The 22,672-nt window shown below is 41.3% G+C and overlaps 2 protein-coding genes across 3 annotated transcripts; both read right to left on the minus strand.

The window, feature by feature from the left end:
* Positions 1-1,201: 1,201 nt before the first annotated feature.
* LOC117594605 (interferon regulatory factor 4-like) lies at positions 1,202-8,616 on the minus strand. 2 transcript variants are annotated; one of them, XM_034292943.1, is made up of 9 exons: positions 8,463-8,616; positions 7,826-8,025; positions 7,376-7,562; positions 5,539-5,627; positions 5,261-5,426; positions 3,921-4,013; positions 3,118-3,522; positions 2,637-2,749; positions 1,202-2,425 (listed from the first exon to the last, which is right to left on the minus strand). In XM_034292943.1, exons 1-9 carry the CDS (start codon positions 8,470-8,472, stop codon positions 2,291-2,293), a joined length of 1,398 nt encoding a protein of 465 aa, XP_034148834.1. In that variant the 5' UTR covers positions 8,473-8,616; the 3' UTR covers positions 1,202-2,290. The 2 variants fall into 2 exon arrangements, with proteins under 2 accessions (XP_034148834.1, XP_034148833.1); XM_034292942.1 differs by lacking the exon at positions 8,463-8,616 and having other exon boundaries at positions 7,826-8,446.
* Positions 8,617-10,837: 2,221 nt separating this feature from the next.
* Positions 10,838-17,604, minus strand: LOC105018567 (dual specificity phosphatase 22b). The gene is made up of 7 exons (XM_010884110.3): positions 17,420-17,604; positions 16,494-16,527; positions 16,256-16,338; positions 15,459-15,508; positions 13,378-13,452; positions 11,540-11,711; positions 10,838-11,328 (listed from the first exon to the last, which is right to left on the minus strand). Exons 1-7 carry the CDS (start codon positions 17,438-17,440, stop codon positions 11,176-11,178), a joined length of 588 nt encoding a protein of 195 aa, XP_010882412.1. The 5' UTR covers positions 17,441-17,604; the 3' UTR covers positions 10,838-11,175.
* Between the last annotated feature and the right edge of the window lie 5,068 nt (positions 17,605-22,672).

A 22,672-nucleotide genomic window follows, 5' to 3' on the forward strand; every position in this document is an offset into this window, starting at 1 on the left:
CACATACTGGATGTTTTTCCCTTTTCACACCATTCTTTGTAAACCCTAGAAATGGTTGTGCGTGAAAATCACAGTAACTGAGCAGATTGGGAAATACTCAGACCGGCCCGTCTGACACCAACAACCATGCTTGGGGACCACACCCCTAAATGCATTGAAGCAACTGCCATGTGATTGGTTGATTTGATAATTGCATTAATGAGAAATTGGACAGGTGTTCCTAATAATCCTTGAGGTGAGTGTATGTTTAGATGTAAAAGTTTAACTCCTGTCTCTTTTCCCCTTGTTTAGCGGACAACTTAAGTAAAAATTGGCTCAACTCACCCCACTCTCCCCTAAACAAACGAAAAAAAGCTACAAACAGAAGATTATTTCATGAGCAATCCCTAAAGCAATAACACCATCACAGCTGTAGGGGGGGAAATGGTTTAAAATGCAGGATCAATATGATGTTGTCTTTGATTGTTTTTGTTTTGTATGTTTTGAAATGTTCCATTTGTAAATATTTTGTTAATGTATGTAAACATGTTTACACTGGGCACAGCCGTAAAAGAGATCCAGGTCTCAGTCTTTTATAATAAACGTTGCTGGTTAAACAAGGTATCTGGTAACCATTGATGATTGCAATTTGGTTAAAATATAATGTATTCATCTTCTATAGCACTTTAATGAATAAACGAATCTCAAAACACTTGAAAAATGAAATGAAAACACAAACCTGCACAAACCTGCACAGTAGCAACATACGAGCAGCCTAGTTCTGGACTACATGAAACTATGTTTTTCCTTTATCTCTGAATATCACACAGAGCCAATCATTACATTCATAAATAATCAAACAATGTTCATATGTTACAGCAAGCACTCAAGAATAAACAACACCAAACAGAATTGACCTTCTTGGATTTATTTTAACTGACATACATCTCATGCAAACAGTTCATAATCAGCTATGAAATGTGGACTATGTTATAATCATTAACAAATGTTATATCTTAAACATAACATATCTTAAACATTGTATATTTCCTTTTTTTACTAATAGGCCAATCAACATTTTTCATTTGGGATCATAAAATATATCAGTTATTTCTATCTCTCAAAAAGTGTAAATGAACTCAAAAATTCCAAAGGAAAAATAGTAAAATCCACATTGTACCAAAACACTAAAAAGGTTCTATCAAAACAAGGAAAACTGTCACTCATAACACAATCACCTAAAAAGAACTAAAAGATAACATTACAAGATTAATCATTTTGATACAAGATGTATCCTTGAATTTGATAAATAAGCAAACATTCCTTTACAAAACAAGAAAGGCATCTATTTACTGTACATAGTTACAAGAATGAATCAGAAGTGCCACAATTTGCTTCTTTTTTTAAATCCAAAATTATTCCAGAATAAACTAAATGAAACTAGTTATTCCAGAACTATACTACATCAAATGTGTGCACTTTACATACACATAGGATATCTACCAATCGATACAGATCTGTAGCAACACAGACCCTGTCTTCTGCATTTGTCCACACATTATCATCCACATCACACCTTATCCTGTCCTGTCTTGCAATGCAACTGGGAAAGAATCTCTTTACATGCCTGATCCATCCTTGCACATTTCTCAATGAATCCAGCATTTATTGCATCCAGGAGAGATATCTGATGTGGCCATGGCTGGGTGCATGTTTAAGTAAAAAATATAAAACTTGTAGTAAATTGCAATCATGTTTTTGTGTAATATTTTGATGTAGCTGTAACAGGTTTGAAAAGAGTATGTAAACATTTGTAACACTGGCCAGAATTTGAGTGGAAATGCATGCATTTTGAAGGATGTGGTCACTGAATGAATTTTGTGTGAAGAATGTTGAAAAAGTAAACTCAATATTGAGAAATTAGTGTAACCAATTTTCTACAGCTATTCACAGGCATGTGCAGGAAAATAAACAAATCACATCCCCATATCACGAGCAGTATATTAAAACAAAAGTATCAGCAGCAATGTACAATGAAAAGATTAGCTAATTATTCAAGTATTCAGTTTTTCACATTCTTTAATAAAAAATAAAACTATTTCTTGACTACATAAAATAACTGTAAGGCTGTACAAAATGTATCAATAATATGAGACTTGACAATATTAATGGAGGCGCAATACAGTCAGATGTTGAAATGACAGTGTGGCATTTCAGTCCAAGACTGGAGTATTTTGTCAACTGGTCAGTAGTTGTCATGTAAATCGCATGGCCTATCTACAGTAATTTCCATGGCTATTGGGGCCTGATGTCACTCCTGCATGTGTTGCACGGTTCTCTGGTAGTCGCCTGGAATGGGAGGGGAACTCTCGGTGTAGCTTCTCAGATAAGCATTGCTGCTCTGTTGCGTGATGTATAACAGGTCTCTGGCAAACATCGGCTCCACCTGCCAAACAAGGATTGTTATCATGACTAACAATAAACACAAGGGCCAGTAGTTGTAAACTCAAGTGCTTTATTTCACATCATGGCAAACTAGGCATGGCTTTAAGGACATCTGAACAGTAGGACTTTTTATGGGACTTTGGTGATAATGTACTGTTCTGGGATTTTGCTGTTGATTTCGACCATAATAAGGGGTCTTCCCTATAGCGTACCTGGGCTGTGATCATCTTCGTCTGGCGTTGGGGGTCTGGGTACTCATCTCCGAAACACAGCACCACCAGGTGCCTTGGCATGGGGCGGCTGTGGTGGGCATAACCCTGCAGCTCTGGAAAGATGGAGGGAAACACGTACGGTACCATGAGTTTACCAGCTCAATGCCAACATATATTTGACATGTAAAATGTCTGTTATGCTGTGGGTTCTAAAGTCTCACAAATAAGAAATGTCCACAGAAAAAGTCCTTGGTCTGAAAAGGGAGTATGTTCCATTATAACACAAGCTTCAGGTTAAGGGGTTGACCACAGGAGGTGGGTGGGGGATGTTTCATGGAAACTCCACAGATTGGCCCACTTTCTTACCCACTAGCACACCATCATGAAGAGGGTATTCACATTCTTCAGTAGACCCCCTTATCACCATCATAATCAGTGTCATCATCAGTCTCACAACATTTCCTAAAGTACTGTTTCTTACCAGTAAGGAACTGCTGGGTGTCAAACAACTTGCACGTCTGTTCTTTCTCCAGTTTGTTGGGTTTGTCCGTGTAGGGTGCTAACGGCCCCTCCCAGTACACTCGGCTCTGGCACAGTCGCTTGGCATAGAGCCCGTCTGACGTCAACCACAGAAGCACGCCTCTCTCCAGGACGTTAAGGAGCTTCTCAGCCCCCCTCCTCTGGGACTGGGGGTAGGGGGAAGGGAACAGCACCGTCTCTGCTCCGCTGTACAACCTGTCCTCAGGGCAGGGGGATGAGGGAGAGGAAGACGAGGATGAGGAAGAAGAACAGGGAGAAGAGGTGATCCGGCAGCCTTCAGGACTAGAGGTGGTGACTTTCTTGACCAGTGATTCGCGGTAGAACAGTGATACATGCAGGCGGAAGTCTGGAGGAGAGACAAAAAAGGTCCTTAGCTAGAGAATCAGAGAGTGAGTTGAAGAATACCAAATAGAAGATGGACAGTGAGTTCTCTAAATTTTGAAGTTGTAACGCAGAACTATCTGTTTCTTAAATTAAGTTGTGCTCGGGGGGGTTGAAATCTCTTTCACTGAGCCAAAGTTGTTTTATTCTTTCTGAAAATATAATTCAGAGTATTGAGTGTATACAAGGACAAAGTAAATGAAGAAACTGTTGAAACACTAAATGTTAGGACTTTCATTATACATTAATAACCAACATAATCACAATTGTTACAACTAAGCATATACAATCACACTAGAGATTATACAATCATTTTCCTATGAAAACAGCCTCTAGTGTCTAGTAGAATAAACATGTACGTACCAGAAATGCTAGACATATTGTGGTCCATTGTAAACGTTGTGTGATGGGACTCTGAGGAGGGGTAGGAACAAAACGAGCCTGTGAATTGAAAACCTGGAAAGAAAAGATGAAAAGAATCAAGTTAAAACAAACCAATGACTGCAGAGTACATATATCATGGATGACACTAGACCTCGTTGTCATAAATATATCTCAGGAGGAACCTGACTGAAGCACGTTAAATGAAGCCCTCAGTATTTTTGAAGAAGTGACAGACTTTAGTGTCGACATTTAGTGTACGTGTTTGTGTGTCTGTTCCTGTGTGTGTGTGTGTGTGTGTGTGTGTGTGTGTGTGTGTGTGTTTGTTTTTGTTAGTACTGTCATGTTTGTGCGTATTCACAATTATTTTAAGACTGTGTTGTTCTCTAAGACAAAAGTGGCCTCTGGAACTCTAAGAGAGGCCTTCTTCACTCTGATCCACCAGTGATAATTCTAGATTTAGGATTGAAAACATTACAAAGGACATGACCTTTTACTTATGATGAAGTGAAAGGTCAGTCATTGTGGTCAGTTATAGTTTAAAACAATGAATTTGAAGAGTTTATCAGCACATCACATTTGTTTTCTAGCAAGTATTAGAGGGACAATTTCAAACATTTTGATGAATTAACTGACATTAATTGCATTCAATCCACATTCATACACTGGCTGTAACATTTGACTATAGTATTACACAGTCTGTTTATGGTCTCTTAACACATATTTTAAAGGCCATTTAAAAAGGAAATGTGTAAAAACCTGTGTAAACTGTAAATATGACTATTTTAGGAAATGCATCATTGCTGCCAATCATTCCAATTATACTGGCTTTTCATTTTCTCCCTTTCTGGAACTTGGAAGGGTAATAACTTAGCCCCCTTATTGAAGATATCCGTCTCTGCCATACATTGGCCTTAGCCTATACTCTGCTACTGTGTCACATAAGCAGTATGGTACCTTATAGTTGTGGAATATGGCGAGTACACCACAGCTGTTGGGTGGTTCTTAAGCACGACACAATTAGAGGCATGCAAATATACTTTTTTCTCCTATACCAGAACTTATAGCCAATCAGAGTTCAGGGTTCAACTCACTCTGTTTAAAATATACCATACTACAGTACACTGATTTAGCCTCTTTTATTTAGAACTACATGAGAACTAGTGTACAGATGACTACAGTACAGTGTCAACACGGCACTTATGTAACCAGATCCAGTGACCTTGCAATGAAGGGCTTTTTACGCAGTGAAATACTGAAACTATATCCATCGTTGTTTTGTTTCTAACCAGTAAGCACCCGGTTCCCAGGTCAGGTCTCACCGTTATCTGTGTGCCAGGGCCGGCTGAGAGGGTAGTGGCACTGGTTGTACTGCAGCTCAGTGTGCCCAGTCTGGTGGTGCTGAGCCGGCTGGTGCTGCTGGTCCAGCACGTGGCCGTACTCCCTCCAGTCCTTCCTGTCCAGGGGACCCATGTAGCTGCCGGACACCTGGGGACAGGCCAGGCCAGAGGAGACAGACTGTGGTCAGGGAGCAATGGGCTCTGGGGGAGAGAGCTGTGAGGAGCTCTAAACGGACATGCTGCAGATCTTTGTATTTTACCTGGCTTTGCGGAGATGAGTATAAAGATTGCATAGGGTAGCTGTTCACCGTGCCCATCTGTGAAGATGCTGTTTCTGCCATCTTGATCCCTACATGAAATGAATGGATGGTTAGACATCAGGTTATTGTCCAGTGCATTAATTACATGGTGGGCCCTCAAAAACCCAACAGTAAAATACAGGACATATACTGTATATGCACATATATTTAAAGCATATTTTGTTCAGGTATTTAAGTACACTGAACAACGAGATGTAAGCAACATGGAACGATTTCAGAGATTTTACTGAATATCAGTCAATTTCAATACATTTATTACGCCCTTATATCTATGGATTTCACATGAGAGAAATATGACTTCTGGTAGCACATGAAACATGGGAGCAACACTTTACATGTTACAAATGTTTTTGTTTAATTAACAATGGTACTGTATCTTCTCAGCAAAGGTCACACAATATTTAGCAAGGCAGTACTGGCTGGAGTAGCATATTCTTTCTTACATACATACACTTAATTTAAGTAATACTTTTTAACATTTTTTTTAACAAAGTATACTTTTATGAAGCCTCCTTTTCAACTACACATGTTCCTTTTTGTGGAATACACATAATCATTATAATTGGCTGCATTGACAGAGTCAGCCAAATTCTGACCTTTACTGTCAATAGTTTGAGATGGTGGCCCTTTTTCTGCACTATTTGTTTTTCTGCTCACCAGATCAGCTCTAAAAAAGTGCTAATGTGAAAAGATCTGATGTGATCAAAAGACCAAAAATAACATCAGAATTGGCCCACTTGTGTGTTTGGCTGACTTCCTCTGCATCCACTGTTTCATCAACTAATAGACTGCTGTAACATATGAGGTCTTCGAATAATTGTATTAGTAAATGAAATGCCTATCCTGATATTCTAAGGTTTATATAAGCAACATCTGGGGAGGGAAACACTTTCTTTGCACTCTTTTGAACCAGAATTGAATGGTGGCGTTTACACAGGCTGACAAATTCAGATTTGTTTTTCTTATCTTTTGACCACACCCATCACATCTGATCTTTACCAATCAGACTTTTTTTACAGCTGCCTTTGGAAACTACAACTAGCTGGAATGGACGTGAAGTATATTTAGCTGTTCTTTAGCTTTCTCTTAATATTTTTATATATACCTTTTTCAGTTGGGAGGACCTGTACAACAGTCACTATAGCCAGCCAGCTGAAAGCCCGTTCAACAGAGCTTAATGCTATTTCAACCCTTCAAACAGAATGCAGAGACCATATATCCATACAACAACAGCATACTGTACATAAAGTGTCTAAACCATCCTCGGTTGCAGTTTGGGTTCCAAAGAGGCACTCCAAACTAAGATTGCCATATGAGAGTGACAAAAGGTTGTTCAGATGGTGAAGCCTTCAGCCATCGTTATTCAAGCCAGGAGGTTTAAGTCTGTACATTGTGTGTTCTGCAGTGGGTAACCAAAGCCCTCTAAAAAAAGCCCAGGGGCCTTTTTGGTACATGCATCGGCTTCCTCTCTGCTTCCTGCCTCACCAGACGACGGAGGCAAAACGAAACATTGCCGGTTATGTGTGTGTGTATGCTCATTTACGTGGGTTCAGGGCCATCCTGTACGTAAGCTGGTGATTGTTCTAGAGATGTGTACTCAATAGAAGCCCTCTTTTGTCATGGCAATGCAGGTGTAACTTGTTTTAAATACCTCTGACTAAATGTCATATTGCCTCCCAGTCACCTATATAAGGTCATTGTAAAGTACTACAGAACGGTATATTTCCCACAGCAGTTTACACTTGTGACTTGAATTTGGAAATTAAATGAAACTTGCCTCTTTTAGCTCCCTCCGGTATGATTCTGTAGACTTTGTAAGGGTCTGAAATATCTAGCTGGCTTCGATCCACCAGCTCATCAAAGTCATTGCTTTTGTTCAGAGCACATCTCAGTCTGGTCTTCCATGTGGGGGGGTCTGGTTTGTCCACTCCTTCCCTGTGTTTCCCTTTAAACAATGCCCAGGCCTACAATTACCAACAAAAATAAGTATGCATTAGTGGGGATGTCATGGCCTTTGCTTTGAACACATTTATTGCCTTAAACAAAGATCATCAGACATACTGTGCGAGTAAATCATGTAAATGACACCTGGCCAAGTAGAATAGGCCTGGAGATTAACAAAATACATATGACTGAGTATAGCATACCAGTTCACTATATTCAACGTCCACCAGCCTTGGGGGGGAAAAAGTGGAAAAGTTGAATTGATGTGTTGTTCTTAACGCACCTTGAAGAGTGCAGCATCCTCTTCTCGATTGTAATCCTGTTTACCAGCATGTTTCCATGGGATCCTAAAAATGCTTTTTTCGTCGTTCTCCCAAACCAGTCCGGGATACCTACTGCTGTCAATCTGATCGATAAGCCACTGTCTAAGTTTCCCGTTGCCACAACTCACTGACACGCCGCTGTCCTCCTCTAAGTTCATCTCTGTCAAAAAGCGCATGCAGTAAAAGGATGGAAATATTATGTTATGGGAAGCAATGAGTCCCTTACCATGCAACAGAAACCAATGTCATTTCATGCTAGAGATTCATGTTATCAGGGAAGTCTAGCTCGATAAAATATGCCATGCTTTCAGGAAATTAGTCTATTACTCCTTAGTTTAGAGTATAAGCTTTTAGAGTAAACGCAGTAAAATAACAATTCGTTGAGGTGATTACGTATTTGTATCAAAAGAAAACAGCAAACGTAAAACAACATATTTTAATTAAAGAACAAAAAACGAATGGATTTGTCACGTTAATGATATTCATGTTTTGTAAGCTTAAATCTGCAATCGGAAAAACGAAGTTATAATTACATGTATACAAAGAAGTGCATCAACGCCAATGCATCAACTTCAGAACTGTCTGCAAACTCCTTACCTCTAACCATGTGAGCGTCTCTGATAAGATGAAATCGATCTCACTGACACTGACCCCAGGAGCTCGGGATGCCCTATTCTTAAATATTGTCACATCTTTAGGCCAAATATAGGGAGGAGCCTCCGAGGTAGCGTCTTCACTTGAATAGGATATGCGTGCTGCGCCATAATATGCGCCACATTTCTCTGAAGTTTATCGAGAACCGTAATAGTATCCAGTAATTGGATGGGGAATCCCTCTTGAGTGGCAAAGGCAAGACGCAAACACAGGCATGTAATGGAACAGTTAGCCTACCTGCGCTCTATAAAAACAGAAACTCCCTAAAATCGTAATAGATTCCGTTATAATACGTCTATATTTAGGTGTATGTGCTATTTAAAAAGTATTATAGAATCATAAAACATGTATTTATCGAGTTTATATGATTGTTAGGATTAAAATTTGAAGTAATTTACAAGTTAATCACCTGTAATAAGAATATTTAACCTATGAAAAAAGGATCTTATAGAGTGGGTCCCTTTCATTCACAAGTTGCCTACAACATAACCTATATTTGTTTTAATATGGCAAGACTGCTGCCCTCCAGTGGTACTGTTATGCATACATATAAATTGGGTCTATGTTCACTGACTTTATGCTGTTTCAGGTAGCCTGTAGGAAGGTAACAAACAAATTAAATACGTTTCATTTTCATAACCCAGGTGCACTCATGCCCAGCCATCTCTATCCCTCCAATAGTGACAATTAGTTGTGTCTGAAAAGGTTGTTATTACTGATGTCATGCAAGGCTTCCTTTGCCAGCCACACTAACAGGAAATAGACCCGGAAACAGAGGTAAACACAGCAGTTGTGTCTATGGACTGACTAATCAATTCGCCTTGCGAAATAACAACGCTTTATTTAATGTACTGGTTGTCAGTCCAATTTACTAAAACTACATTAACTGTGATTTAAATCCCTTTGACCAGTGTTTGTTTGTGACAGACACAACTACAATGGACATATGAACATTACATTTGAGACCAAGCTCATATACCAACACACTGACTGGTGACAAATTAAAGGCAAAATCAACATGAAATGTCTCAGTAAAATGTTGGGCCACCACCAGCCTTGAGCCCTGCGCCAATATGCCTTCGCATGGATTCTGGAATGTTGTCTCTGGAATTTTACTGGAGGGTTGGAACACCATCCTTCCAAAAGATATTCTCTCATTTTGTGTTTTGAGGATTTTGATGCAGAGTGCAGTCTAATACGTCGGTGAGAAATCCCCCATTTGTGTTCAGTTGGGTTTAGATCTGGTGACTGCAAAGGCCAAAGCATTTGATCCATATCCTTCTCATACTCTAAACCATCCAGTGACCCTTTGTGCCCTGTCAATGGGCAGAGTGTCATCCTGGAAGAGACCCAATAGTAAACCCTCTTTCAAAGTGACTGTATCATGTTGGCACACACAATTTCATGTTTAATATGGGGACAGAGACAAGTTTACTTTAACATTGTACATTAAAACATTAAAAACTTTTGTAAACAGTGACAACATTGCCAAGTTGATTGTCCAGCTTTTGGCCGTGGTAGAAAACTTTCACCGACAATATTTGTTGACTTCCATATTTGCTATTTTTGCTTTGCCACTGGAATACTTCCAATTTATTAGGCTAGTGGAAGAGTGCAGAGGTGTAAAAAGTACAAAGTAAAAATACTATACTGTGTTCACCAGTTAAGGAAAATTCTGAATTAAGAGATAAATTACCTGGTAAAAGTGAGTTAATTACTAACAACGGGTTAACAACTCCATTAACCTGGCCATTTTGGTCTTAATGCAGAACTTCACTAAACTAATGAACACAGCCCAATTTACTTTGTACTTTTTTCTGAAAGCGTATTCCCTTACATGATAGGCAGCTTTGGAAGACACACATCCCTTGAATAAGAGTTATTTTTGCCAAAGGTGATAAGCAAAAACATATTAACATTTTAAAATGACTATTTTCAGATCCACCCCTGGAAAATTTGGTTTATGATGCATGAGTGAGAAAGGACAGCCCATATAATTGCCCCTGTCCAACTTGTTCCTGTTTTCCTATAAAGCCCACCAGGGAATATGGACCCACAAATAACCATGGTGTGTTTTGGTGGTGACAATAAAAGAGTGAACCATATTGTGTTCTGGTGGTGAAAATAAAACAGTGAACCATAGTGTGTTGTGGTAGTGACAATAAAACAGTGAATTACAGTGTGTTTTGGCAGGAACAATAAAACAGTGTTGTGGCTGTGAAAATGACTTTTCCCTGACATACTTTGGCTCTCTTTTGACGGACATCGGTTCAGTGGAGTTCATCAAAACCCATTGCATTTCTATTATTTAATAACCATTTCGTTTCACAATTACTGTAATCATTTTATTAATACACAAAAACACTGACGTGGAAACAATGCATCATAACAGTAGTATACATTTACAAGGTTTAGAAAAACAAGTACAAATACTGAACAAGGCATACATAAATTAGGGGTAATAAAACCAGTTGTGTTCTTAAACATTCTTAAATTGGTGCGTCCATTGGCCCCTCCTCCCCCAGTCTTCTTCAAAAGAGGACAAACAACAGAAAGAGAGACTGGTCCAACAGTGTACTGTCAAAGAGGAATGTCCTCCCCCTTCTCAGGGCCATAGTGGCCACAGTGCAAGCCTTTAGACCTGGATACGGGGATCTCAGGTGCCCGGTACTGCTGGAGGGCTGGGTGGTTCAACATTCACTTCCACATCGACCCCATTAGGTCTGAGACTGGTGGCCAACAGGATGCGGATATCATCCCGGTCATTGAAAGGATTCTCTTTGTACTCCTGCCGAAGCCACTCCCTGTACTACAAGAGCCATAACAACATGTGTCAATAGTCTTGTCTATTGAGGCAGGTGCATTCCCTTCCTCAACTCTAACCCTAACCCTAACTTTCTTTCTGAATGATTTAATACTTCATAAGACTTCATAAATAATGACATAACACTACTTTTTATTAAAGTGAGTGGATGTATACATCTGTACCTTTTTACCCAGACTGACCCTTGTGTACTGACCTGGTCAGCGTGGTTGGTTTCAAATTCTTCTAGCTGGCGCTGAAAGCCCAGGTTGGGGCTGGCGCAGGGCCGAGCCGCCCTCACAGCAGCCAGAGTCTCCTTCCAGCCCAGGCCTGTTACTGTCATGACGTAGGCCACCACCAACGTGACACTCCGAGACACCCCAGCCAGACTGCAGGGAGAGAGACGTGGATGGTTAAAGAGAAATGGAGTAGGACAGGATACGGCTCTTAAAATAAAGTCACGTGAACAAGCAAGTACACTCTGTGGACGTTATTTTTTCACATTCAAAAGCATGGATATTTGAGGTAGATTACAGCCACATTTGTTGATCGACGAAAGCCAATTCAATAAATCTCACACAAAAATAATAACTTTGAAACCATTTATTTAACAAAAATAAATCTAACTTCCTTATGAGGAAAAGTACACCCCTACATTTACCATCAAATAAAATGGCTAAAATTTGAATCAGATGCACTAAAACAGGTGCAAATAATTATAAAAAAATTAATTAGAGTAACTTGAGAGGGTCTAGCCTTCCATAAAGATTAGACACCTGGTCTGGTTTAACCATATCGGTGTATGTTTACCAAATCATGCCAACATCAGAGGCCCTCAGAAGAAAGATCACTGATGCCCATGAGTCCGACAAAGTATATCATTCCACTATTAGACAAATGGAGAAAGGTCACTGGCAATCTATAGGATATCCCACCAAAGGACCCCAGTGTAACAATAAAGGATCTACAGGCCTCTCTTGCCACAATCAATGGTGAAGTACATCTGTCAACTGTCAGAAACTGCAGAAAATTGAACTACATGGTAGACCAGGAAAGAAGAAGTCACTGCTTTAAAAGGCATGACTGACGCTTGCCAGACAACACCTGGGAAAAGACAAAAACAACTTGAACAATGTGCTCTGGACAGAAGGGTCAAAAGTGGAATTCTTTGGCAGCAATGCCAGGCGGCGTGTTTAAAAAAATAAAAAAAACACTGTCTCATAACAACCGTAAAGCATGGAGGCGATGTCATTATGGTTTGGGGCAGCTTTGCTGCCTCAGGGTGGGGCAAAATTGACATCACTGAACTAACCATGAATTCCATATTGTACCGGAGAATTCTTAAGAAAAATGTGAGGCCACCTGTCAAAAAGCTGACATTAAACTGGACAGGACTGATGCAACAGAATGGCAAACATTTTTTTTTTTTTAAATGGTGGGGTTATGAAATGGCCAGGTCTCAATCAAAATGTGTTGTGAGAACTGAAGTGGGTCATGCATTCAAGAAGGCATACGAACATGACGGACTACTGTAAAGAAGAGTAGGCAAAAATTACTCCCAATCGATGTAAGTGGCTGACAGTTACAAGAAAGGGTACATGAGGTTATTGCATCCAAAGGGGGCAACACCTAGTGTACTTATTTTTTCATTATGTCCATCTGAATTGCATAAATGGTTCCAAAGTTGTTGTTTGTTTGAGTGATTTGAAAATTCAATTGTCTTTATCAACTAATGTTGTTAGACTTTTTTTTAGGTCATACTAATGAACAATATACCAAATTTGATTGAAAGTCAGAGTTGAGGAAACATTTGAAAAATGAATTTGAAAGAATGTCTTCCTCTGTATTACTCAGAAGACCCTCAACCTCACTAGTGACACCTTAGATAGTTAAAACACACAATACATTCAAATCCAGATTGTTGTTTGGGGAAGTTCAAGAATAGATTTCTGGCTGGGTATTTATATGTTGCTTACTGTAGTCACACATTTCTGAGCCCTAAGATAAAGCAAGAGATACCAAATGTTTTTGATAGTTTATCATCAAGTATCTCACCAGTGGACCAGACATCCCTCTCCTTTCAGCCTTGACTCGTGCATGAACATGATGCTCTGTTTGAAATGCTGCATCCTGAAAATAAATGACCGGTCAATTACCACAGGTCATGACATTGAAAATGTAATGAAACATGGAGGATCTATTCCCTTGAGAAACATACACTGATCAGCCATAACAATAATACTGATCATCTGGTAATCATGGCACCTGTCAGTGGGTGGGATATTTTCGTCAGCAAGTGAACATTCGGTCCACAAAGTTGATGTGTTAGAAGCAAGAAAAATGGGCAACCGTAAGGATCTGAGTGACTTTGACAAGGGCCAAATTGTGATGGCTAGACGACTGGGTCAGAGCATCTGCAGCCCATGTGGGGTGTTCCTGGTCTGCAACTGGGTCATGGGCGGCCAAGGCTCATTGATGCATGTGGGCCTGTGTGCTCATTGATGCATGCGAAGGCTGGCCTGTGTGATCTGATCCAAAAGACGAGCTACTCTAGCTCAAATTGCTGAAAAAGTTAATGCTGGTACTGATAGAAGGGTGTCAGAACACACAGTGCATCCCAGTTTGTTGCATATGGGGCTGTGTAGCCATGGACCAGTCAGGGTGCCGTTGCTGACCCTAGTGACCACTGCTGAAAGCACCTACAATGGGCATGTGAGCATCAGAACTGGACCACGGAGCAATGAAAGAAGGTGGCCTGGTCTGATGGATCACATTTTCTTTTACATCACATGGATGGCCATGTGTGTGTGCCTCTCTTAAATGGAGAAAACATGGCAACGGGATGCATTATGGGAAGGAGGCAAGCTGGCAGAGCCAGTGTGATGCTTTGGGCAATGGTCTGCTGGGAAACCTTGGGTCCTGCCCTTCATGTGGATGTTACTTTGACACGTACCACCTACCTAAGCATTGTTGCAGACCATGTGCACCCTTTCATGGCAACGGTATTCTCTGATGGCATTGGCCTATTTCGGCAGGATAATGAGCCATGCCACAAAGCAAAAATTTGAGGATCACAACAAGTTCAGGGTGTTGACTTAGCCTCCAAATTCCCCAAATCTCTATCCAATCAAGCATCTGTGGGGATGTGCTGGATAAAAATGTTGATCCATGGAGGCCGCACCCCGCAACTTACAGGACTTAAAGGATTTGCTGCTAACGTATTGGTGCCAGATACCACAGAGGTCTAGTGGAGTCCATGCTTCGACGGGTCAGGGCTGTTTTGGCAATATTAGGCAGGTGGTCATAATGCTATGGCTGATTGATGTATGTTATCATGCCAAACAGTAGTAAAACTGTCATAAGGGGGTCGTGGGTGAGAGGTGGGAGGGAATGGGTGTACTCTACTAGGTCCATCCGTCTTCTGACAGAACCAGGATGAGAAAGTGGTGTCTGTGTCCACCTCTGCTTTGCTGGGCCAGTTTCACATTTCATCTGCAGGTTTCACACATTAAGCTGAAGCGGGTAGATGTCGAGTTGTAGAGGTGTTGAGTGACATCTGTGTGTGTGGTGTGTGTCTGTGTTTGAAAGATGGAATAAAAATAGAGGCGGTACAGTACACACGGACAATGCAAAACTGTCACACTGAACCAGAGACCTCCTGTTCCTTCCTGCTAGGAGGACTGAACCTCCTGCTTTCTATGCACTCAACTAGAGGAAATTATATATGTATGTGTGTGTGTGTGTGTGTGTGTGTGTGTGTGTGTGTGTGTGTGTGTGTGTGTGTGTGTGTGCATACGTTTGTGCAAGATTTGCTGCACCTGGATCTCTGTGAGCTCAGTGAATTTTCTGCATGTGTGTCTTAATCCCAATGAGAAAAAATCCCTCCACGGGCATGTCATCAGACATGAAAGGCTGAATTACCAAGTCATCTGCTGATTTATTCAGTGCTTTGATTCACAGTCGGGCATGTGTGACCATGTGAAGCATATCAATTTCAGATCTGGAGAACATGAACTGGAGACACCCACACAGCGGGTGTGCTAGATAGAATGGATCTGACTGGTCTACTCAGCTTTAGCCGTGTTCTGTGTGACTGCGTTGTTGACTGTCACTGTGCAGTGTGGTGGGGTACTCACAGGTTCTGGGTGGGCAGGTCCGCCGCTGAAATGCATAGATAGGTCATCTCCTGCAGGACAACAGCCAAATGTTATACGCTCCATCACAATTACAGTCGAATAGGCAGAGTACGCCGACAGGATGGTTGAACACCACTCACTACACACTATTACGTAACACTGAATCCTCAGTCTTAGAAGTGTTTCTGCAAACAACAAGAACCATTATGTAAGCTCACACACCAGGTCCTGTTCCGTAGACTGTGTTTGTGACCATGTGTGCAGCTGTGGTGAGGAAGTGCTGTTGGAGGACAGACTGTGCTACTGTAGCTGCTACAGGGAGAGTTAGAATATGAAAAAGCTAAATCCACACAAGCTAGAGCCAGTGCACTGGGTCAAAAGCTGAAATGAATACTACTCTCTGCCACCCACTCCTCCACCTACACCCTCCTACAGACCTCCACAGGCTTCAGCTGATTCTGTCTGTTGAAGGTAACCCTGTTTTGTTTGGGGTAAGGACTAGTCTAAAAATACACTCCAAGATACAGTCTCATACCGCTGTCCTGAATAACCTGACAGACAGGTCCAGAACAAACATGCATCATGATTGTCAGACTGAAGCCAATTATTTCCTTAACCAAATGTCATTGTTTGTGTATTATTATATCACGGTGAGGAACTGAAGCATTTTGGAAAACGCATGCGTCAGGTGTTATTAAAACATGGGTACATTATATAATACTTTCATATTATACAGGAAATGTGTCATGCAGTGTTTAGCTGTTTTGCGAAAGGTCCCAGTGGAGTTGTTTTCTTACCGGCAGGATAGGGGCTGCACTATCATGGATGGAGAGAATGTGAGTGATGTTGTTCCTGGCTAACTGCTCTCTGTCTCTCGCATCTGAGGAAAAAAGTATTCTAAGTCAAAACACATGAATAATCTATAAAGTACAAATCTAATGTCCTTAAATAGGAATATGCCACTAATATGTACTCAAACGGAATACAGTAAAAGGTTGATTTTTTCTTCTTCTTATCCCTAGCTCAAACACTTACCTTTAAAATTTCCTAAGTATAAGTCAGGCAGGACCTATGGTAAGAGAAGAATTAGATGCACTACTGTTCACATTATATCTGACATGACCTGACACAATGAAGCATGTCAAGGCTAAGCAATCATATTACAACTCAAACCACAGGCCATTAGACCTGTAATACTGCAACTGACAGCCAAGACAAACCTGGGATATGTAACCTCAAGTAAAGGGGGAAATGGGCCAGTACAATTAGTTTTTCACCAGTAAGCTCGGACAACAGACACATTTCAGTCTATACAGTACATTTTTACAGTAATGTTCACTAAGGACCCCTCTCCCTCTGTGCCTGTTTGATTTAATAATCCTTATCCCTCATCACTCTCCTCTACATCTTGAACATACTGTAGCTGGAATAACAGCAGTGAGGGGTGAAGTTTAAATAAGTTGATGACACGTTGTGTGCACAAAGTGTCAAGGCGACATTTGAAGAAGGTCAGTTATTATTGTCCATGACATATATCCTACATTATGTGATAAGAAAGACCAATGCAATACACTCAGACTGAATTGCACCAAACTTGGTTTGCTTTCCACGATCATTTTAAGAGAAATCTGTCCACTGAATCCAACGCCTACACATCGCGTGAGTGTAAACTGCTTTCATTACAATCTGTTAATGAATGTGTACTGTGCTCCGTCGGCAAACGGACAATCATATAGCTTGTAATATTATGTGAAATAAGTATGTAATCATGCGCCTAATTCAATATAAATGACACAGTTCGTGCTTATAGCACCAGAATAACTAACCCATAAAACAGTTGACTACACTCGTTCTTGATTGACATTGTGTAATTAATTACAACCTGTCTAGAACTACAGTAGAATACTCAGAGACCGTGTGTAAAGTTTGCCGGGAGCGCAATCATATCAACTAAAACATACCTTATTGAGCCCATTACCCATTATAACAGAAGACGTCTTCAAAACCAACGTATGGAAATTACGGCATTTATTGTAGTACTCCTGTCTCGAGAAGTAGTCCTCCGAAGGCTTTCCCCAAACCTCCCAAAATTGCGAGAGACGACGTCACACAGTTTGCAGCCGCGCAGTGCGTCCTTAGCTCCCAATGTGTTCAATGCTTCCTGGGATATGTCGTTTTACCTTGTCAAAAAAGCCAATCTCACGGTACACGAACGAAGTTACGGATGCTGTACCTTGATTTTATCCAGGTGTGGGGAATTATCTGCCAAACAACCGTCGTTGAGTGTCAAACTTTAAAAACCGTTTTAGACATTAAATAAACTATAAGTCAAGTTTGCATTTCCAAGCGTACAAGAACATTGCTGAAACGATCAAATGTATATATAGCATCTGTATGTCCATATGGTTTTATATTATCTATTTCATAAACTCAATGCCAGAATTATTGAATGTCGGGGTTGTGACCTCGATTGCAGTGGGTTCTTTTTTTAAAAATAACACTTCAATATAAATTTTTATGTTAATTTACCCTCTTCTAACATTGGGAGGCCAGACTGTGTCCAGAATGAAGGTATCAAATCAAAAATGTAATTTATTTTGTCAAAACCTAAGTACTCTACACAACAACAAAGCCAGGCAACATATTTGTTATTATTAATTTCAGGTCCGATAAGAGTGCATTGCTAACATCCATACAATTATTAATAAACCAAATCAGACAATAAGAAACAGATAACAAGATCCAGTAAAACATCAGATGTCAGGGTTACTGTAATGACCATGAATCGTGACAACAGGCAAGTAACGATGTGCAATACATTGTTGTGGCTTTGGTGTGTGGGTACAGGCAAAGATTGTAGCGAAAGGTTGGGGGCGTTTACAGAATGTACTCCAGATTTAAAGGGCGAAGCCTAACCATGCATGTTTCATTGTAAACTAGTCACATTCCACCCACATCATCAGCGTTACAATTCAGGTGGTTTCCCGTCCTGCTTTCACAGAAAATCTTTTATCAATGGATCATATTTGCTTTGGTTTTTGTCAGTGTTTTTGAATTCAGTGTGGTGTGGCAGTGTTGAGTCATTGTGTCAGGAAAGTGAAAGTGTGTTGTTTCCTTTCTATTGTCAATAAATTACTTTTAAATACAAATTTGGACTGTTATTTTTCGGGTAGCGTTTTTAATCCATTATGTAATTACTATAGCATGTAGTCTTGTGTGCTCAGATACTGAAGACTGTAATGTGCACTCAGGTTCCAGAGGCAGTGCAGCTTGTGGGTTCACTCTCATAGTTCTCATACCAATTTCATTACTTGACACATCAAAAAGTTGAAAGAACTGAGATTTTGTCCTCAAACTAATCATGCTGGTAAAAACCTGATGTTAATAACGTAGTGCAGTCTGCAAAATGCCACGGCTGACATAGGCCTCCCACATTCTTACTTAGCCCATTGTCCATCCGTACATAACGTCCTGAAACAGCAAGGCTACAAAAGATTACACCCAGGCTATAAGTGCTAGTGACTTGCATGCTTCACATTACATTTGGTTAACATGACACTGTTCCTCCTTCTCTCAATTTCTATCTCTCTCACTGGCTTAATTTCTCTCACTCACAGACACACAAAGTGTCATTTTGGTCAGGGCTAGGGCTAACTAAGTCTTCTCAGCCCCTTAACAAAATGATGTTGCAATAACAGGATGTGCCACATAATGCTCTGTGTTACTGCTGACTGGAGACGTGATAACAATAATTTGACATACACATACATATGTATATGTCAAATTATATGAGCAGAGGAAGTGTCTAGGGAGAGGGAAGTCTGGGCATCTCTGCTTAGACTGCTGCCCCCGCGACCCGGCCCCGGATAAGCGGAAGAAGATGGATGGATGGCATATATAGTACATGTCAGTTAAACTTCAAGCATATCAATCTGTCCAGTTAGGAAGCATAAGTGATTGTAGTTTTGGGGGTGGTGGCCATAGACAATTGCTTTCTCCTTTTCCTACCTGGATTGATTCTTCTCTAGTTTTGCATTGTGCTACTGTCCTTGTCACTACTGGTAGCATGGGGCGGTACCTGCAACCAATTCAGGATGCACAGGTAGTCCAGCTCCTCCAAGATGGCACATCCATACGAGCCGTTGCAAGGTTTGCTGTGTCTCCCAGTACAGTCTCAAGAGCATGGAGGAGATACCAGGAGAAGGGCCGTTACACAAGGAGAGCTGGACAGGGCCGTAGAAGGGCATCAACCCAGCAGCAGGACTGGTATCTGCTCCTTTGTGCGAGGAGAAACAAGAGGAGCACTGCCAGAGCCCTAGAAAATGACCTCCAGCAGGCTACTGGTATACATGTTTCTGTCCAAACTGTCAGAAACAGACTCCATGAGGGTGGCATGAGGGCTCAACGTCCTCTAGTGGGACCTATACTCACAGCCCAGCACCATGCAGCTGATTTGACATTCGCCAGAGAACACCAGCATTAGCAGGTCCACCATCGGCGCCCTGTTCTCTTCACAGAGCTGGTTCACATTGAGCACATGTGACAGAGTCCGGAGAAGCTGTGGTGAATGTTATACTTTCTGCAACATCATCCAGCATGACCGGTTTGGCAGTGGGTCAGTGATGGTCTGGGGAGGCATATCCTTGGAGGGTTGCACAGACCTCCATGTGCCTGCCAACTGTTCCCTAACTGCTGTTAGGTACCTTGATGAAATCCTCAGACCCATCATCAGACATTATGCTGGTGCAGTGGGCCCTGTGTTCCTGTTGGTGCAAGACAATGCCCAGACTCATGTGGCCAGAGTGTGTAGGCAGTTCCTGGATGACGAAGGCATTGATGCCATTGACTGGCCCTCATATTCCCCAGATTTGAATTAAATTGAGAACCTCTGGGACGTTATGTATTGGTGCATTTGACGCCGCCAATTAGTGCCACAGACTGTCCAGGAGCTCACTGATGCCCTGATCCAGGTCTGGGAGGAGATCTCCACCATCTGCCATCTCATCAGGGGCATGCCCAGACGTTTTTGGTAGTGCATACAGGCATGTGGGGGCCACACAGACTACTGAGTCACATTATGAGTTGCTGTGAGGAAATTCACACATGTTGGAACATCCTGTCATTTCAAATGTTTACTTAGATTTTCGGTGTGACTTTGAATCCAGCCCTCAAAAAGTGATTTTGGCTTGTTAAGTCATTTTGTTCTCAACTAATTACACAATGTACTGTAAAGATTTTGATCTTTAGTATGTTTGCTTCATTGAGACCCGATGTGTGATTTAAGTGTAACCTAAATTTTTGTGTGCAGTGTATTTACAGTACAACCCAGGATGTGAAAATCATTTATCCCATATTTAATTGAAAATAGCACAAAGACAACATATCAAATGTTGAAACTGAGAAAATGTATTATTTTTAGAAATACAAATGGCCAATTTAGAATTTAATGCCAGCAACACATTTCAGAAAAGTTGGGATAGAGGCATGTTTACGACTCTGTTGCATCACCTTTTCATTAATACTCTGTAAGTGTGTGGGAACTGAGGAGACCAATTGTTGTAGTTTTGAAAGTGAAATGTTTTCCCTGTCTTGATTTAGGATTTCAGCTGCTCGACAGTTCGGGGTCTCCTTTGTCATATAATGTTTCACAGTGTGCCAAATGTTTTTAATGGATGACAGGTCTGGACTGCAGGCAGGTCAGTTTAGCACCCAGACTCTTACAATGGAGCCATGTTGTAATACGTGCAGAATGTGATTTGGCATTTTTTTGTTGAAATATATGTATATATGTATTTATGGAAAAAATTAAGAGACCACAGTGAGCATTAGGTTGCTTCCATACTGAAAATGTCAAGATCAAGCAACAGAATTTGGGGACAACAAAGCTACAGTCCACTAGACCTCTGAAGGTGTGCTGTGGTATCTGCAGATCCTTTAAGTCCTGTAAATTGCGAGGTGGGGCCTCCATGGATCCGACTTGTTTGTCCAGCACATCCCACAGATGCTCGATTGGATAGAGATCTGGGGAATTTGGTGGCTGAGTAAACACCCTGAACTCATTGTTGTGTTCCTCAAACCATTCCTGAACAATTTTTGCTTTGTGGCTGGTTGCATTATCCTTCTGAAAGAGGCCAATGCCATCAGGGAATACCGTTGACATGAAAGGGTGCGCATGGTCTACAACAATGCTCAGGTAGGTGGTACGTGTCAAAGTAACATCCACATGAAGGGCAGGACCCAAGGTTTCCCACCAGACCATTGCCCAAAGCATCACACTGCCTCTGCCAGCTTGCCTCCTTCCCGTAATGCATCCTGGTGCCATGTGTTCCCCAGGTAAGCTACGCACACGCACCCAGCCATCCACGTGATCTAAAAGGAAATGTGGTTCATCAGACCAGGCTTTTTTCCATTGTTCCGTGGTCCAGTTCTGATGCTCACGTGCCCATTGTAAGTGCTGTCTGCAGTGTGCATGGGCACCCTGACTGGTCTGTGCTACACAGCCCCATACACAACAACTGGGATGCACTGTGTGTTCTGACACCTTTCTATCAGTACCAGAATGAACTGTTCCCATAATTTGAGCTACAGTAGCTAGTCTGTGGGATCGGACCACAAGGGCCAGCCTTCACTCCCCACGTACATCAGTGAGCCTTGGCCACACATGACCCTGCGCTGGTTCACTGGTTTTCCTTCCGTGGACAACTTTTGATAGGTACTGACCACTGCAGACCGGGAACACCCCACAAGGGCTGCAGTTTTGAAGATGCTCTGACCCAGTCATCAAGCCATCACAATTTGGTCCTTGTTACAGTCACACAGATCCTTACATGTGCCCATTTTTCCTGCTTATAACACATCAATGTGGACAGAATGTTCACTTGCTGTCTAATATATCCAACCCACTGACAGGTGCCATGATAACGAGATTATAATTGTTGTTCACTTCACCTGTCAGTGGTCATAATATTATGGCTGATTGGTTTATTTTTCAATCAGGGAATGAAGGGGATGATTTGGTGGCCAAGATAGAAATGAAGACGTGACAACAGGGTTGGCAACCCTACTCTTACAATTAGTGTCTGGGAAAGACAGCACCCTATGGATGGTATTGATCTTAACCCCAGGGCCTGAGGCGGATTGTTAGTAAAGTGATAAGGCATGAGGGGGTGTGGTTTATATACAATAAACAACAGCTAAAGGCTGTTCATAGATGT

This window comes from Esox lucius, chromosome 6 (genome assembly GCF_011004845.1).
Source record: "Esox lucius isolate fEsoLuc1 chromosome 6, fEsoLuc1.pri, whole genome shotgun sequence".
In the NCBI taxonomy this organism is placed as follows: Eukaryota; Metazoa; Chordata; class Actinopteri; order Esociformes; family Esocidae; genus Esox; species Esox lucius.

Coding starts and splice junctions, on each gene's coding strand:
- LOC117594605 (XM_034292942.1), bottom strand. CDS start 8,041: ATGCGCTTTTTGACAGAGATGAACTTAGAGGAGGACAGCGGCGTGTCA. Junction 5,628..7,375: donor ACCGGAGGGAGCTAAAAGAG/GCAAGTTTCATT, acceptor CATTTCATGTAG/GGATCAAGATGGCAGAAACA. Junction 3,523..3,920: donor CAATATGTCTAGCATTTCTG/GTACGTACATGT, acceptor TCTCTCCTCCAG/ACTTCCGCCTGCATGTATCA.
- LOC105018567 (XM_010884110.3), bottom strand. CDS start 17,440: ATGGGTAATGGGCTCAATAAG. Junction 13,453..15,458: donor GACCTGCCCACCCAGAACCT/GTGAGTACCCCA, acceptor ATTTATTTTCAG/GATGCAGCATTTCAAACAGA. Junction 11,329..11,539: donor AAACCAACCACGCTGACCAG/GTCAGTACACAA, acceptor TGGCTCTTGTAG/TACAGGGAGTGGCTTCGGCA.